Here is a 16,975-nt window from a genome sequence, read left to right as displayed (position 1 = left end):
CACAAATATGTCTTCCAGTCAACTAGAAGGCAATATCATTGTTCAAGAATACATAATTGTCTTCAAATATCTGAAGGACTGCCATGTTGAACACTGCCCCCTCACACTCTTCTCCCCTGCTCCATCCTCTGCTGCCTTTTGATAAAGGGTGGTCTATAAATTGCAGCAATAATAATAATAATAATAATAATAATAATAATAATAATAATAATAGAAGGCAATCATGTCTCCCCTTAATCTTCTCTTCCCTGGACTAAACATACCCCAGTTCTTCAAGCATTCATCATGAGAATCAGTTTCCAGCTCCCTCGCTGAGTCACCCTCTTATGGACATATGTAATATAACATGTTATATGACACCCAGAACTGGGCATACTATTCGTAGGGTTGCCATATTTCAAAAAGTGAAAATCTGGACACTTTTTGAAATAGCTTTTGAGCTATTTCTAAGGAAATTCACCAAAATCTACTCCTTTGACAGTTTCCCAGACATTTAATCAATTTCCGCCAGGATGCTGTCGCTGACGACCGAATCCCAGCTATGTCCAGGAAATTCCGAACATATGGCAACCCTAGTTATTCCAGATGTGCCCTGACCAGTATAGAAGATGATGGAAACATGTGATCTGGACACTGGGCTTCTGTTAATGCAGTCTAAGGTTGCATTTGCGTGTGTATTTGCGTGTGTGCACATTGTGATCTACTAAGTCACCTAGATCGTTTTCTTGTATGCTACTGCCCAACCAGATCTCCTCTGTCCTTTGTTTCAATTGTTTTGGGTACCTAAATGCAGAACTTTACATCTCAGCTGAATTTCATCTTGTTGGTTTCAGTCCAGTGTTCTGTTCTGCCCAGCTTTTGTTCCATCCGCAGATTTGATGAACCACCTGCAGCAGCATCTAAATTATTTATATAAATGTTCAACTGCACAGGGCCATTCCACTTGAGACATCTCCACAGGTTTCTACAGAGCCTTTCATGAGCATCTGTTGGGTATGGTTGCTCTACCAAGTTGTGAATCTATCCATAGTATCATCCAGCCTTCAGGTCATCATCTACAGCTGAGATAGGGAACCTGTGGCCCTCCATAGGTGGACTACAGCTCCTCTCATCTCTGGTCATTTCCTGTGGGGGTTGATGGGAGCTGGAATCTGATGAACTCTGGAGGACCATAGGTTCCCCATTCCTGATTTACAGCTTCAGTGGACTCAGCAATATAATGGGATGGTGTATAGATACACCCACACACACACAAAGTATACTAATCAGAAGGAATAATAGTTATGAAAGTAATTGTTGTGCCAGTAAAAATATTATGACAACACTATTGTACTCCACATAGATGCAAACCTTCTCTCTTTCACACACTGCATTTTTATTTCTGATAGATAGCTAGATAGACAGACAAAATACAGAAATGTTTAATATATATTTTTCATTTAAAGCGAGTTTACATTAAATGGTTGCTGCTGTCAAGATAGTGCACTGCTAAAGTGCTCTTTTCCAAAGAATCTGGCCTGTAAGAGCCAGTCTATATGCCCAGGAAAAGAAGCAGACACGGTTCTGCCATTTTCTGGCCATTCTAGTTCAGAAAGCAAGAGGTGTGATCACACGTTTTATTGCTCCATGTCACAGAAAACTCCCTGGGCATAGGCAACTAAAACACTAGATTACAGGTGCAATCCTTATGCATACACCTATGACAATGAGGCCCACTGAACTCAACAGAAGGTACTTCCAAATAGACATGCATAAGGTTGCAACACAGAGCTCTTTTGTGGCAGGAAACCCACCCACCTACCCCCTGCTTCTGAAGGTGTGTTGTTCTGAAATGGTTGTGCTGCACAGTTTCTTTTTCCTGAATGTAGTGTCTCAAGCAGTCACTGTAAGATTCACTCATGTTGTATGACTGGTAAAGGTTGGTAAACAAAAAAATAAATAGCCCGTTGAAATTAGCCAGGAGTCTTTGCTGTAGTTTTTGGGGAGGTGCCTGCTAAAATCTTTTATCTTTCTGCAAGGCTACTCAGACATGTAAAATTGGTATCTATATTAATCTGTAATCTTAAATGTTGTTAAATAAAATAAAATGATCATATGGATTCTTTTTAAGATTTTTGAGAATTCCTCATGAAACTGGATAAGTTTGAACATGCTTCTTTTATTTTATGGAGCTCCCTTCCATTTGAGACAGGCCCCATCTCTGTTGAGCTTCCAGGACCTCCTGAAATTTTTTTTTTTATTCCAGCAGCCATCTTAACTGATTTTATAGCTTTAGCTGATCCCCGCCTCCCACCAATGTATTCACTCTTTGTACATTGCATAGAGATGACTGTAATTAAGCAGTATATACATTGCCTAAATGAAATTAATTAAATAAATACAGTGTTTAACATGATCACAAACCAGTTCCAATGTACTGAAAGAGGAAATGTGATAACACAGGAGTGCATTTCAAGCACTTTCTATTGTTTTCTACAAAGTCAGGAAAAGAATACAGGTACAAAAGGAGTGCAGGGGGGAAGCCAAGACATGGTGTTACTTCTCCTCTGAAATTGGCCTTTTCCCAGTTTCCTCGTCATTAACCCAGCGGGTAGTACTTGGCTGCAGAGGTATAATAAAACCAACTGACTTTGATCTGTTAGATTTCACACTCGGAGCTTTTCTAGAATGCCTGGCTGTAGGAAAGAAGGAGAGATATGTGCCTGATTAGTAACATTACTACTACTACTACTACTACTACTACTACTACTACTTAATGCCAAAGTAGGCTTCTAAGTAGTAGTTCAAAACCATCACACAGGTATAAAAACCTGTTGCAATTATCCTGTTATTAGTCAAAGGAGGTGAAACAGCATCAAAACACCATTGCATTGCCAAACTCACACACCAGCATCTGAACATAAGAACCTAAGAAGGACCTGCTGGATCAAGAAGGTGGATCTAGCTCACACAGCCTCCAACAAGATGCCTCTGGGAAACCCACAAGTAAGACCCAAGCAACAACAGCACTCTTCCCACCTGAAATTTCCAGCAACTGCCCTTTTTCATTTTCAGCAAGAACGATTTTCCTGTCACTTACCAAAAAGCATCTGGTGGCTAGGAGAAGGGTCAGGGTCAGCATCAAAGCCTATCAATGAATCTGAAATCTTCTCACACAGAAAACATGTGGAACTCAAACTGGACCAGTGTTGGGATAATTAGGCTCAGAGTTTTCCAACTTACCAGTAAGGGACCTGCACAACTTGGGTTTGGGGTTAGTCCCATCAGCCCCTTCTGATGAATAAGAATCATCCTTCTGCAATGAAGAAAGAACATAATTCACAGTCTGATCCTTTAACCATTTAGAAATAATAGACCCAAAATTATTGGAACTGAACATTGGGAAAAACATTCAAAGTTTAAGAGAATAGGCTGAATATAGGGATGGATAAGCTCATCCTGTGTTAGGGGACTCCATTTCCCACCAGTCCCAACCTGTGTGACCAATAATAAGGGATGGTGGGGGTGTAGTTTGGCAACATCTGAAGGACCACAGGTTCCACATCCAGTGTAATATGCTTAAATGGGTCTGTTGTGCATCTACCTATACAGTTTCGTGCCTTCCTGTTAACCGTGCCCCACAGAAGACTCCAAGGGAACGTGCCAGCAATATGAAAGAACACATATTTGCACACCCATCAACATTTCTCCAGTGGAAATAGGGACATCCTATTCCATCATCATCATCATCATCATCATCATATACCACCCATGAAACATTAAAAAAAATCCTATACAGGGCTGCCTTCAGATGTCTTTGAAAGGTTGTATAGTTACTTATCTCCTTGGCTTGGGGGTCTCACAACTCCATACCCTCCACATTTCTCTGGTGAAAATAGGGACGTCCAAAGGAAAAGCAGGACATTCTGGGATCAAATCAGAAACCAGGATGGTTTCTGTAAATGCAGGGCTGTTCCTGGAAAATGGGGGTCCTTGGAAGGTCTGTATTTGCATGAAGAAACCCCTTTTTAAAAATCCAAACACCTTTTAATTGAAATGTACGCTGGGGACTTACTGTTGCAGGCTTTAAAACATTGTTTTTTATTGCTTGTTTTATATGCTTTATGTGTATATTGTTTTATTCTGCTGATATTGCTTTTCCTGGTGATGTTAAAACTCTTCTAGATGTATTAAATGTGCGTGCACCCCAGGGAAGTCACTTTTGCTGCTGCTAACACAGCAGTTTGACGTCTCCCCCAGAAGCATGCTCTGTTGTCTCTCGAGACAGATGGGTGTCCACAACAATAAATTTACCATTATTAATTTCAATGCAAGACACACGGACTGTCTCAGGAGTGAGCCTGTTGTTCCCATGGAGGCTGGCACCTCACACATTTTAGAACTCTAGAAAATCACCTCAGTCACCAAACCTGCATTGGACCAAAAGCCAATGTGCAGAGGCATACCTAGGGGTTAGCAAAACCAGCCCCTGCTGGAGACACAAGGCAAGGGGAACACACACATAAATCAGCTATCAGACTAGGCAGTGTATGGCAAAAATGTGTGGCAACGAACCGCTGCCGGTGTGGCAAGATCAAACGTGACACAAAGGTGATGGGGGCGGGGAGCTAATGCCATACAGCTTCTTACCAAGGGTGCAAGGGACGCTAGGTATGCCTCTGCCAATGTGTCAGGCATGACAAGATGGGTACATCATCCAAACACTTTTCCCCATTCAGAATATTAGCAGAGGTATGCACTGAAGTTTCAGTGTTTCCAAAGGCAGCCCCGTAAACAGCAAAATACAATAGCCAAGTACGTCCATGGCTGGAAATAAGGGTACACATGGATGGCTTTGGATTAGGTTCCAGATTCCCGTAGGTTGGGGAGCTTGATTATCTATGGCAAGGATGGGGAACCTGTGTCCCTCCATAGGGCTGATGGGAGCAAAGTCCAAGAAACATCTGGAGGCCCCTGCCAACTCCAGTATTCTACATTTGCCTGAAGATTACCATTAAGTTGGATCATACAAACAGCCATCTGTTACTCTCCCACCCAGCCTGTTTCCATTTATTTTCCTTTTTCACCAAGATAAGAAAAGGACTTCTAAATATACACAAGACTCACAGTTTACGAGGAGTGATGTTTACAGATCATACATTTTTTAAGGTGATGCACAAAGTCCAATCTACCTTGGACACAGTTGTCCAACCTAATCTGGAAAGCAGCAGATTTGCCAATCCACACAAAATCGAACAGAAACTTGGCCTGTCTTTGCAGAGGTGTTCCTTGGCTCTGCGATGAGAAGCCGGTGGAGGGCTTGCGAGTCGAGAGACTCGTGCAAATGAGTGCCATGTCCTTTTGCTAAAGCACTAATCTGCATTCCTCAAGAACTATTGTTCCCACATTGAAAGCCTGAATATGCCTGCTATGTTTCTAAAGCAGAGTGTAAGCCTCTGATGGACGTGTGATCTGGCAGCTAGGCCCCAGAGTAAGGGCTGCCAAATAAGTCTGGATACTTCCCAATTCATTTTTTTTCCATGTTGCTTTTGTTTCTTTTCACTTATAAGAAGGGACCCTGTGCTCTTTGCCCATTGTTTTTCAATGTCTCTGCAATTGTAATTACAATAGGATTCATGGTTGTACAGAAGTTGAATGACTCCTGAGAAGGTCATCCAAATGAGGTCCCAAAAGGACTTTTATGGAGATACAATTGCAAAAAATAAAACACATGCAAGGCACCATGCAGGGCATAAGCCTTCCAAATCCTATTTTGATTGTTTCTGAGCAGCACACTCTGTGTATGTGTGTGCGTGTGTCTCTTCAAGCTGAAAAGGTCATCAAGGGTAGAAAGGATGTTCAAGAATTGGTCATTCTCCCCCTTCTTTCTTTAAGCTCCAGTTTGGGGAAGGACCATAGCTCAGTGGTAGAGCGCATGTTTTGCATGCAAAAGGTGCTATGTTCAATTCCCAGCATCTCCTAGCAGGACTATGAGAGATCCCTGCCCAAAACTTTGGAGAGTCACTACAAGTCGGCATAGACAATACAAAGCTAGAGGGCCACTGGTAGGACCCAAAAAAGCAGCTTCATATATTCAGTGTAGATCTACTGAGAAACAGCCATAGCTCAGTGATAGAATCATTGCTGTGCACACAAGTTCCATCCCTGGCATCTGCAAGCAGAGCTGAAACCTACAGAGTTGACAGTACTAGACGGACCAGTAGTCTGATTCAGTGTAAGCGGAGCTTCCTATGCCTCGGTGTTTTCAGTGGGCAAAATAATCAAACCTGAAGCTTATGGTGAAATGTATTTTATTTGTTGGATTTATTTATTTATTTTTTAAAAAAAGCAACTGGTTTGCAATGTTGGGGATTTCTAGCATTTCGATTCATTTGATGCAGTTTGACATAGTTAATGGCCTGCAAACTATTTGCTTGATTATGTGATTCTTTTTAAAAACAACAACAATGCACACATTACTCCACTGACTCATCCTTATCTTCAAGCTCAGTGGCAAGGGAAACAGGGACATTCCAGGATCAAATCAGAAGCAGGGATTGCTTTCATAATTCTGGGACTGTCCCTGGAAAACTGGGACACTTGGAGGATATGTACTTGGGTCCGCCGCCCCCCCCCCCGCCCGCCCCTCCGCGCTTCTTCTTCCTAGATACTTTTTTATGTCCTTCAGCAAACGCTGGAGTTCCCACAAGCCTGCTGATGCCTCCCTTTTGTTCATGGACCCTGCCATTTTGGTAACCTAAGCAGAAGCAGTCTCCTCTGAATATCAGAAATAGGATATCAAATAAACCTGTCCTATGTTATTTGTATGATTTCATTAAATTTGTATGTATAGATGGAATTGGTTTTGTGTGATGGTAATAGTTTTAGCAATAAAAAAATGAATTATTCAACTTAGGACCCAAAAGCAGATATAATGCAGAAGGTGAGTCATTAGATCTCCTGGGCTTTACTGTTGTTGAGGGTTTTCTATAGATAAACGGTAATTTAAAGGAGGAGGGAGACTCTGGTGTTGGTCAAAGAATTGGCACTGGGAGAGAGATTGTTTTCTGTCATTTTCCTGACCTAAAGACCACACAGCTTCTGTGTGGTCTTCCGGGATGGGGAATAGAGTTACCTATATGGCACTTAATATATATTTTTTCCTAGTAGGAAAAAAAGAAACATGAAGCCTTTGTTCAGTGGTGGAACACCTGCTCTGCATGCAGAAGGTTCAGTCCCTGACATCTCCAGGTAGAGTTGAGAATGGTTCCCTGCCTGAAGCCCTGGAGAGCTTCTACCAGTCAGTGTAGACAATATTGACCTAGATGAACCAAGGGTTTAAGGCCTGGTACAAGGCTTCCCATAGGCCTTTATTGGTTGTTCTCTGTGCTTTTTTTCGGGGGGGGGGGATGCAGGGATACACGTACCCCTCAACATTTTGTGAATCTTTGTACTTTTGTCCATTTACAGTATTTATTTTTCCCAATTCGAACTATAAAATGATGGTTTTTATTTGAGTCAAAATGAGAGTACCCCTGAACATTTTTCTAGAAAAAAAGCACTGGTTGTTCTGCAATGCTTCCCAAAGTGAGAACATTATTGTTGTTTGGAAAGGCATTCTTGCACGACAGCACAACCAAAGTGGGACAAAAAATAAATAAATGGAAAATTTGCAGTACAGTCATACCTTGGGTTGAATATGCTTCATGTTGAGCACGTTCAAGTTGTGCTCCACGGCAACCCAGAAGTAACGGAGCGGGTTACTTCTGGGTTTCGCCGCTTGCACATGCGCAGATGCTCAAAATGACGTCACGCACATGCGCAGATGTGCCGTCGCTAGTTACGTTTGCTTCTGGATGCGGACGGGGCTCCAGAATGGATCCCATTCGCATCCCGAGGTACCAGTGTATAAAAGGTTAAGAGTATTTCAGCAGGAAGTTATGAGACTTACACTAAATGGGTGCAAAGTGGTCCATGCACTCCACCCCACAACATTTGCAGGTGAAAACAGTACAGTACTGAAAGCATAACTGCTCCAAGTGCATCATGAGCACAAATAATCATGAATGTACTATTTGTGAGTTTGGGGGCAGTGGAGGGTAGACTGCATGCCTGAGACTCTCCTAATTCCTGGATCCAGCAAGGATTAAATTGTTGGAATAGCTGGCCAGCTTCTTGGTAATTACCTAAAGTATGGGCTGATAGGGTAACAAAGGAACTGGCTCTGTGGCTCTGGTCAAATGGGGGTAAGGTAAAGGTAGGTAAGGTAAAGGTAAAGAGACCCCTGACCATTAGGTCCAGTCGTGGCCGACTCTGGGGTTGCAGCGCTCATCTCGCTTTATTGGCTGAGGGAGCCGGCATACAGCTTCCGGGTCATGTGGCCAGCATGACTAAGCCGCTTCTGGCAAACCAGAGCAGCGCACGGAAACGCCGTTTACCTTCCCGCCGGAGCGGTACCTATTTATCTACTTGCACTTTGATGTGCTTTTGAACTGCTAGGTGGGCAGGAAACTGATAGGTAGTTAGAAGGGGAAAGGTGGGAGTTCAAGTGTGTGTGAGAGAGCTGGACTAGAAGCAGAAGGCAGACAGAAACCTGAGAGGGAGAGAGATGCTTGATTCCTGTTCAAATTCAAGGCTGCGGCTATGGAGGAACACTCCTTATTGGAGTGTTAATGCTGTGAGCCCCTCCAGCAGGTTACATATATGCTCATTGCACATATGTGTCAATAGGCCATATATCCTAAAGACACAGCGGTGTCTGCTGTCTCTCATTCCGAGGAAGCCGAATGCCTGGAACCCCTGGAATCTCCCACCACACAGAGATTGGGGTGGTGTGCAACAGGACAATCAAAATGATGTATGGAGGGGACATGTGAAAATTAGAAGACTTGGTGTAACTGGGAGTGGACGTGACAGAAAGGAGTGCAAGTTCCCTTCAGACTCCGACAGCAAATTCCCAGACTCAAAATGTGCCCAGAAGCACCCTGTTCTTTAATTCTGCCTGTCTATCTGTCTTTTGAACCTGACTCCGGTGTACAAGGAACACAGGAAGCTGCCTTGTACTGAGCCAAGTTTCACCAAGTCTGTCCACCCCCTTAAAGCTTAAGTCCACACACACACACACATTTTTATAGGTTGGCCAGTCCTTTTAATTTTTTTATATAAAATAAGTATAGTTTCTTTATCTGTTCCGTGTCCATGCACCATTCAGACAGCTTACAATAATGTAAAATCACAGTACAAACAGAAATGACCAAGATAACAACTTCACAATAATTCACAATAAATAATTCACAAACACAAACCAAAATAAGATATTTCATTCCATTCTCCCAACTTTTTTTAAAAAAAACCTACATATGACCCTCCTAACCATTAAGTTCATTAATTCACAATTAACAATTATTTCCCTATGGTTTTCCCAAGATTCTTTCTGTGTGTTTTTTTTCTTCTTCTTGTAAACATAATAATTGTAATGGCTCCATCTTGTGGTAAGATGACGACTAACACCCCATGTGAAACGGCCTGGTTGTCACTGAAGAGTTATTATGGAGAGTTAGCCACACAGAAATATTGTGCTACATTCTCCTGAGACTTGTCACCAAATGAATAAACCTGTGTCTGGTTTGTATGACTGCAGAGTACTGGTGAGGTGGTTTGTGCTGGTTTACTGCAAGGCTCACACAAGCCACTCTTGGGTTCCTATACCAATAACTAGGAACTGTCACCACTTTGCAACTAAGCCAAGTTTTACTGCCTGCGCAATTTCCTGAAGCATATTAATCTGACCTTTGGAGAAATTTGTAAGTAAACCGTTTTTTTTTTAACTTACCTGTTGTCTTTTCCTATGCTGATGAAAGAGGGAAACTTTGGAAAGAAAGCTTTTAAGGGGATGCTTTGGGAGTCACTTTACTTTGCCGCATGTTTTTGTTACTACTATTTTAAATCTCTGCTGGAGAGCTTTATGCCTGTGTCTCTCTGTGGCCCTCAGGACTCTTCCCAGTCTACACTACCTACCCCCAATCTGCACCCCTCAATGGCCATTCTCCACGCCCTCCATAAGTGCCTTTGCTAAGCTCAAATGTGTCCCTGAACTGCAACAATGGCTTTAGCTTGCCTGTGTGGAGGATGGAGTACATGCAGAAACCTCTTGACTTTTGCATAGCTGCAGTGTACAAAGGTAAGACGAACACTTGCTACTCTAGCTACTTTTACCTCTGGTGCTGTGCACCACAGCCATGCAGCCCCTGTAAGGTTGTCCTTCAGGGCATGTGGCCCTCCCAGGATGAAAAAAGTTTCCCCACCCCTGCCATAAGGTCAGGAAAACTGAGAACTGTAACTGGAGTAAAAGCTTACTTAAAGAAGTTAAAGGGACCTCTGACCATTAGGTCCAGTCGTGGCCGACTCTGGGGTTGCGGCACTCATCCCGCTTTATTGGCCAAGGGAGCCGGCGTACAGCTTCCGGGTCATGTGGCCAGCAGGACTAAGCCACTTCTGGAGAACCAGAGCAGCACACGGAAACGCCGTTTACCCTCCCACCAGAGTGGTACCTATTTATCTACTTGCACTTTGATGTGCTTTTGAACTGCTAGGTTGGCAGGAGCAGAGACCGAGAAACAGGAGCTCACCCCGTCACGGGGATTCGAACCACTGACCTTCTGATCGGCAAGTCCTAGGATCTGTGGTTTAACCCACAGCGCCACCCACGTCCCTTAAAGCTTACTTAATTTGAATCTGTTTCAATGCTCCACCCACCCCCAGTGCCCACACTGACTTGTACCTCTTTGCTCAAACGGTCCGAGTCACTTCTGTTCATGTGGATCTGCCAGCTCTTGTGTCTGAGGATCAAGATCTCCTTTGCTTGCTCCACTGGTTCTGTTTCTCCAGGCAGAGTGTGCCTGTTGTATGCTGGCACCTGGTAATACACAATGCAAGCAAGACATGTTAATCGCTAACGCTTCTTTCTTTCTTTCTTCTTTACCCAGCGGAGCCGACTCATCTGTCCATTGTAGATTGGTGCATTTATTATATTTTATATTTATACCCTGCTTTACCTCTCCAAGAAGTTCAAGGCATGCCTGCCAGGACCCTTAGGCTATTTTCAGAGACACATTTGTGCAAGTCACTTCCAAGGGAGGTTCCAAAAGATTCCTGCATTGCAGGGGGTTGGACTAGATGACTCTTGTGGCCCCTTCCAAATCTATGATTCTATGCTGGTGCACCACAGTGGACAGCAACTGTGCTTGTGATAGTGGCAGCAGTAGATGCTGGTTCATTAGTGTGGATGGAGCACTCCCCCCCAAACCTTAGTTTGCCCTCTACCAGTCCCCACCTGTCTGCCTTCTTACTTACAACCTCTCCAGGGGGTGGCAACACTGCCTGTGACCCCTTTCTTCTCCCAGGTCTCAGTGTTACCCTTGGAGAACTCAGCAGGGAGTAGGATGGTGAGAAAACTAGAATTCATTGGCTCCACCTATCAGTGGCTCTGGCGCCACCTACTGTTGGCCTCCCTGAATTTTACCCTACCAGTCCCAATGGACACTAACCACCACTGAGCTGAAGTGAGCAGCAGCAGCCGTGGCGTCATTAGCATATGGTTGCATTATATGAACCGCCATTAAGTTTCTCACAGTTTCTTCAAACAATGCAACATTGGGGGGAAATGAATGTCACTTTAAGGCAATTGTAGGAAATTAGCATTGGTGGCTCAGACCCAGCCACATTTTTGTTTACACAGCTATTGTTATCAACTAAAGGGGGAAAAACTCACGGTTCTCCTTGTTTTGTACAGATTCCTTTCCAATATCTTCTGGATATCATCCACCACATCTAGATTGAGACTGTCCGAGTCATTGACTGTGGTGGCGTGTTTGTCATTGTTGCTACAGTGGGCGGGGAAGAGAGAAATAGAATATTATAAAGATGCTTTATATGAGGTAAGAGGACAACCAGTTACTGACCTTCGAAATGGACATTAAAGCTGGAAGGAGAGAGCGAGTTCCTTTCTACTGCTGCAGCATGCTTTGTAGGACAGAGAGACACAGAGGTGACTTTCTGCACATACCCCTTTATATTACATTTAAAGTGCATTCTTTCCCCCCACAGAATCCTGCGGGAACTACCCCATTTATAAAAGTACAGTTCCCAGGGCTCTTTGGGGGAAGTAAAAGTAAAGGGACCCCTGACCATTAGGTCCAGTCGTTAGCCAACTCTGGGGTTGCACCGCTCATCTCACTTTACTGGCTGAGGGAGCCGGCTTACAGCTTCCGGGTCATGTGGCCAGCATGATTAAGTCGCTTCTGACAAACCAGAGCAGCGCACGGAGACGCTGTTTACCTTCCCGCCGGAGTGGTACCTATTTATCTACTTGCACTTTGAGTTCCTTTCAAACTGCTAGGTTGGCCGGAGCAGGGACCGAGCAACAGGAACTCACCCCGTCGCGGGGATTCGAACCGCCAACCTTCTGATCGGCACATCCTAGGCTCTGTGGTTTAGCCTGCATTTAAATGCATGGTGTGTATATGCAGCCTTGCTACTGAAACAGGTTTTCTTTCAACATTGCACAGGAAGGTACTTTATACCAAGTCAGAGTTGTTGAGCACCTGTGATTCTCCAAGTGTAGCTCCTGTGGGTGTGATGCTATGCTTGGAAGTTCTCCTCTGGTGCCCACAAAGCCTCTGGAATTCCTTTCCCCGCATCATGAAGTAGGTTGCCTTCTATTCCCTTGAGAAGTACACAGAGCTGAAGGAGGAAGCTGGAAAAGCAACACCCCTTCACAATCCTTCTTCAGCTGTGTGCATTTTTTCCCAAAACTCAGGTTACTTCTACTGAAGTGTCCAGAGGGCATGGGGCTCATGACATCTGCTAACAAAATAATAAGCTGCTTGTTCCTTTTAACTGCAGGATTGAACCTAGGCTCATCCGCACACAAGACATATTATCTACATCCAAACTGTGTTCTCTCCCCAACATTTCACACAGAAGGGATGCTTGAGGCATTCAGTCTTCCTCAATTTCAACACAAACCAATCTGATTTGTACCTCTGGGACTCATGTGTGGGTTGCAACATAGCTGTCTATTGGCATTTGTACTTTGCCAAACACTGCAGCACAGTTCTCAACTCAAAACACATATCAAAGTACATTTTTAATGCAGTGTTTTGAGAGAAAAGGCATTTAGAAGTAGGCATTAAAATATGAAGTTATTTATTTGCAATCGCCCTTTAATGCAGAAACAGGACACTGGAACATGGGAATCTGCCATATACTGAACATGGGAATCTGCCATATACTGAGTCAGACCATTGGTCCAGCTTGTCTATACTGACTGGCAACAGCTCTCCAGGATTTCAGATAGGAGTTTTTTCCAGGCTTACATGGAGAAACCAGGGGTTGAACTTGGGACCTTCTGAATGCAAAACAGATGTTCTACCACTGATGTGCAAAGCAGCATGAACTGGAAACAGAGTGATCTTTCTTTCTATCCATCCATCCCTCCTCCCCCAGTACCTGCTTATAACATGCAAGCAAGCAAGGAAGCAATGGCCACAATCCCAGCTTGAAGAAAGTGCAGAGTAATAGCTTGGCAAACGTGAAGATTAAAATACTCTGTATATGGCAACAAGTTGATAGGAAAATGGTCTGGGGTGAGGGCAGTGCTGGGGAAAGAACCTCTGCCCTAGACCCTGGAGAGCTGCTGGCAATCCAAGTAGACCAACCTGCAGCCCTTCAAGATGTTGCTGACCTCTGGTCAGTCCCAGCCAGTATGGCCAGTGGTCAAGGGTGCCAGGAGCTGTAGTCCAACAACCACTCAGCCCTGAAACTCACTGGGTGACCTTGAGCCAGTCACCATCTCTTAGCCTAACCTACCTCACAGGGATGTTGGGAGGATGAAATGGGGAGGGGGAGAACTATGTACATGACCTTAAGATCCTTGGAAGATAAAGGTGGGGCATAAAAGTAATAAATAAAATAAATAAAAATAAGTAGAGGGTACTTGGCTAGGTGAGCCCATGATCTGACTCAGGATAAGGCAGGTTGCTACGTTCCTGAGATGGGTAAGTTGTTGTTGTTGTTGTTGTTAAAATCCACTTACAGCAATGAGCTATGGGTTGGACCGCAAATGAGCTGCCCTGCTTCAGCTAGCTCAATGGCATGTTTCCTCTCCAACTTCTCATATAGGAGCACAATGCTCGATTTGGGCTGCACATATTCCCGGAGCAAAAATTTCTGGAGATATTTGCTATTGAAGTATTCTAATCTGTCCAGGGAATTTGGGGGGGGGGGGTGGAGAGAGAGAGAGAGAGAGAGAGAGAGAGAGAGAGAGAGAGAGAATATTAAGTTTTATTTCTGCCCATACAATGATCTCATGAAGGAACTGGAATTCGGGTCGCTAAAATACTTCTGAAAGCCCTGCTCCTGCACTCTTTCTATGCACACTAACAGTGTACAATAATTAAGCGTCTGAGGCATAGAGACACTATATCAAAATCAGAGAGCGAAATTGATTATAAATAAGGAAATAACAGAAGGTTTTAAAATAAGGAAAGGGACTAGGCAAGGTTGCCCACTGTCACCTCTTCTGTTTATTATGGTGTTAGAATCACTGGCAATTGCAATAAGAAAGGACCCAGAAATAAAAGGAATAGTAGTAGGAAGTAAATCTTACAAAATAAAGGCCTTTGCGGATGATTTTATAATAACTACCGAAAACCTTACTAAAATTTTTAGAAAGAATTTATGAATTTGGGAAGGTGGTGGGATTTAAAATAAATATAAATAAAAACAAACAAACAAAAAATATGTAAGCACAGGTGAAAGAAGAATTGCAAATAATTTCAGGTCTGACAATAGTTAACGAGGTCAAATACTTGGGAATTTGGTTTACAATTAAAAATTGCAATTTATTCAATGATAATTATACAAAAATATGGAAGGAAATTAAAAGGGATATAGAAATATGGAACAGGCTGAACCTGTCGCTTTAGTGGAGAGTATCCACAGTAAAAATGAATGTACTCCCAAAGATGATGTTCATGTTTCAGATGAACCCAGTGATAGGGGGAATAAGAAGCTTCAAGACATATCAAGGTTTATCTGGCAGTGCAAATAACCTAGAATTAAACACAAATTATTAATAGACAATAAGAACAGAGGGGGATTTGCACTGCCAGATCTGAAACTTTATTATGAATCAGCTTGCTTATGTTGGCTAAAAGAATGGATGACATTGCAGAACTCAGATTTACTAGATTTGGAAGGTTTCGATAATTGCTTTGGGTGGCATGCCTACCTGGGATATGAAAAAGTTAAAACTCATAGAGGCTTCCTGAATCATATCATAAGAAAGCCACTATATAAGGTATGGGGGAAGTTTAAAGATTTATTGGAACCAAAAGCTCCCTGGTGGCTATCCCCTATGGAGGGCATTACAGTGAAAAGAAAAAATATGGAAACAAACTGGGCCACGTACAAAGACCTATTAGAAGAAGAAGATAACCAATTGAAAATGAAAAAAAACGAAAAAATCAGACATCACCTAACGGACTGACTATAATATTACCAATTAAACAAGGTTTTTAAGACAGATAGGGAAAATGGTTTTACAACAGAAAAATCAAAATTAGATAAAGAATTAATACAAAATAAGAAAAGAGTAATATCTAGAATGTACAATCTTCTTTTAGAGTGGGAAGTGAAAGATGAAAAGGTGAAAGAAGTAATGATTAAGTGGGCAAAAGATTTTGGTAGAATATCCAATTGTCGGCTTGGGAAAGATTATGGAACAAAGAATGGAAATTTATGGTCTGTTACACACTAAAGGAAAATTTCTTGAAGATGTTCTATAGGTGGTATATAACTCCCAACAAACTGGCCAAAATGTATAAAATGAGATCTAATACTTGCTGGAGGTGTAAACATGCAGAAGGGACATTGTTTCATATGTGGTGGGGCTGCAAAAAAATAAGAATTTCTGGGATATTATTTATGAGGAATTGAAAAAAATGTTTAAGCAAATTTTTATAAAGAAACCAGAAGCCTTCCTCTTGGGCATTTTAGATTCAGATATTCCAAATGAAGAAAGGAGAATATCTGAATCTATATGCTATAACAGCAGCGAGAATACTGATTGCCCAAAAATGGAAAGGAGAATCAGTACCAACAAAAGAGGAATGGCAGGATAAATTATTGGAATATCTAGAATTGGCTAAAATGACAGAGACAATTAGGAGACAGCCAAACCAAAAGTTCAAAAAGAAGTGGGAAACTTATAGAGAATATTTTTAAAAAAGCATTGTCCCCAAGTCAAAATCTGGACATGCTTTGATTAAATTTCGCAAATTACAAGACAGATTCTAAGTATAGCATATAGAAAACAGGAAATTGGAAAATGACCAAAGAAGCAGATTAACAAAAAGGTAAGACAGACCCGCATTGAGGAAGACGGAAGTCTGTTGGGAAAGCTAAGTAATTGGAAATCAAGAATATGGTGGCATAACCACATGATTTTATGCAGCTATTTGGATGTGATTGTTTTGTGTCTGTTTTGGAACAAGTTCTGTAAGTAAAGCTTATGGATAGAAGATGTACCTGGGATTGCCCAAGGCCCAGAGGTCTTTGGCAGGCAAGTTAGTTACTCTAGAACATGCATGGCAAAACTTGGCCCTCCAGATGTTTTGGGACTATAACTCCCACCATCCCTAGCTAACAGGACCAGTGGTCAGGGATGATGGGAACTGTAGTCCCAAAACAGCTGGAGGGCCAGGTTTGGCCATGCCTGCTACAGAAGGTGCTGGAGGAACAAATGGTTTCCACCTGAACCCAAGCCCTTCCCTCCCAGGCTCAAGAAACCAAAGTGGCAAGGAGCAGCACAGGCTGGCAAGCTGCATTCCTTTTTGGGCAACCTTCCAAGGGCCACATGCCAGTGTTGGGTGCAACCAGAGACAAAGAGTGGACAGAGCAAGAAATGAGAATTTCACCTATGTGCAGAAGACTA

At 42.8% G+C, this 16,975-nt stretch overlaps 1 protein-coding gene across 1 annotated transcript in view; it reads right to left on the bottom strand.

The window, feature by feature from the left end:
• Positions 1–1,411: 1,411 nt before the first annotated feature.
• Positions 1,412–16,975, bottom strand: part of LOC310836650 (sodium/hydrogen exchanger 2-like) — a 30,328-nt gene continuing 14,764 nt past the window's right edge. The window contains exons 8-12 of the mRNA XM_083722278.1: positions 14,075–14,239; positions 11,750–11,861; positions 10,760–10,894; positions 3,223–3,295; positions 1,412–2,675 (exon numbers count right to left, since the gene is read on the bottom strand). Of these exons, the coding sequence (XP_083578404.1) occupies positions 2,536–2,675; positions 3,223–3,295; positions 10,760–10,894; positions 11,750–11,861; positions 14,075–14,239 (625 nt within the window). The 3' untranslated portion in view covers positions 1,412–2,535. The remainder of the gene's footprint in view (positions 2,676–3,222; positions 3,296–10,759; positions 10,895–11,749; positions 11,862–14,074; positions 14,240–16,975) is intronic.

The sequence above is a fragment of the Podarcis gaigeae genome (genome assembly GCF_964106915.1).
Source record: "Podarcis gaigeae genome assembly, chromosome: Z".
NCBI classification, from domain to species: Eukaryota; Metazoa; Chordata; class Lepidosauria; order Squamata; family Lacertidae; genus Podarcis; species Podarcis gaigeae.
This window is presented reverse-complemented; position numbering and strand designations above follow the sequence as displayed.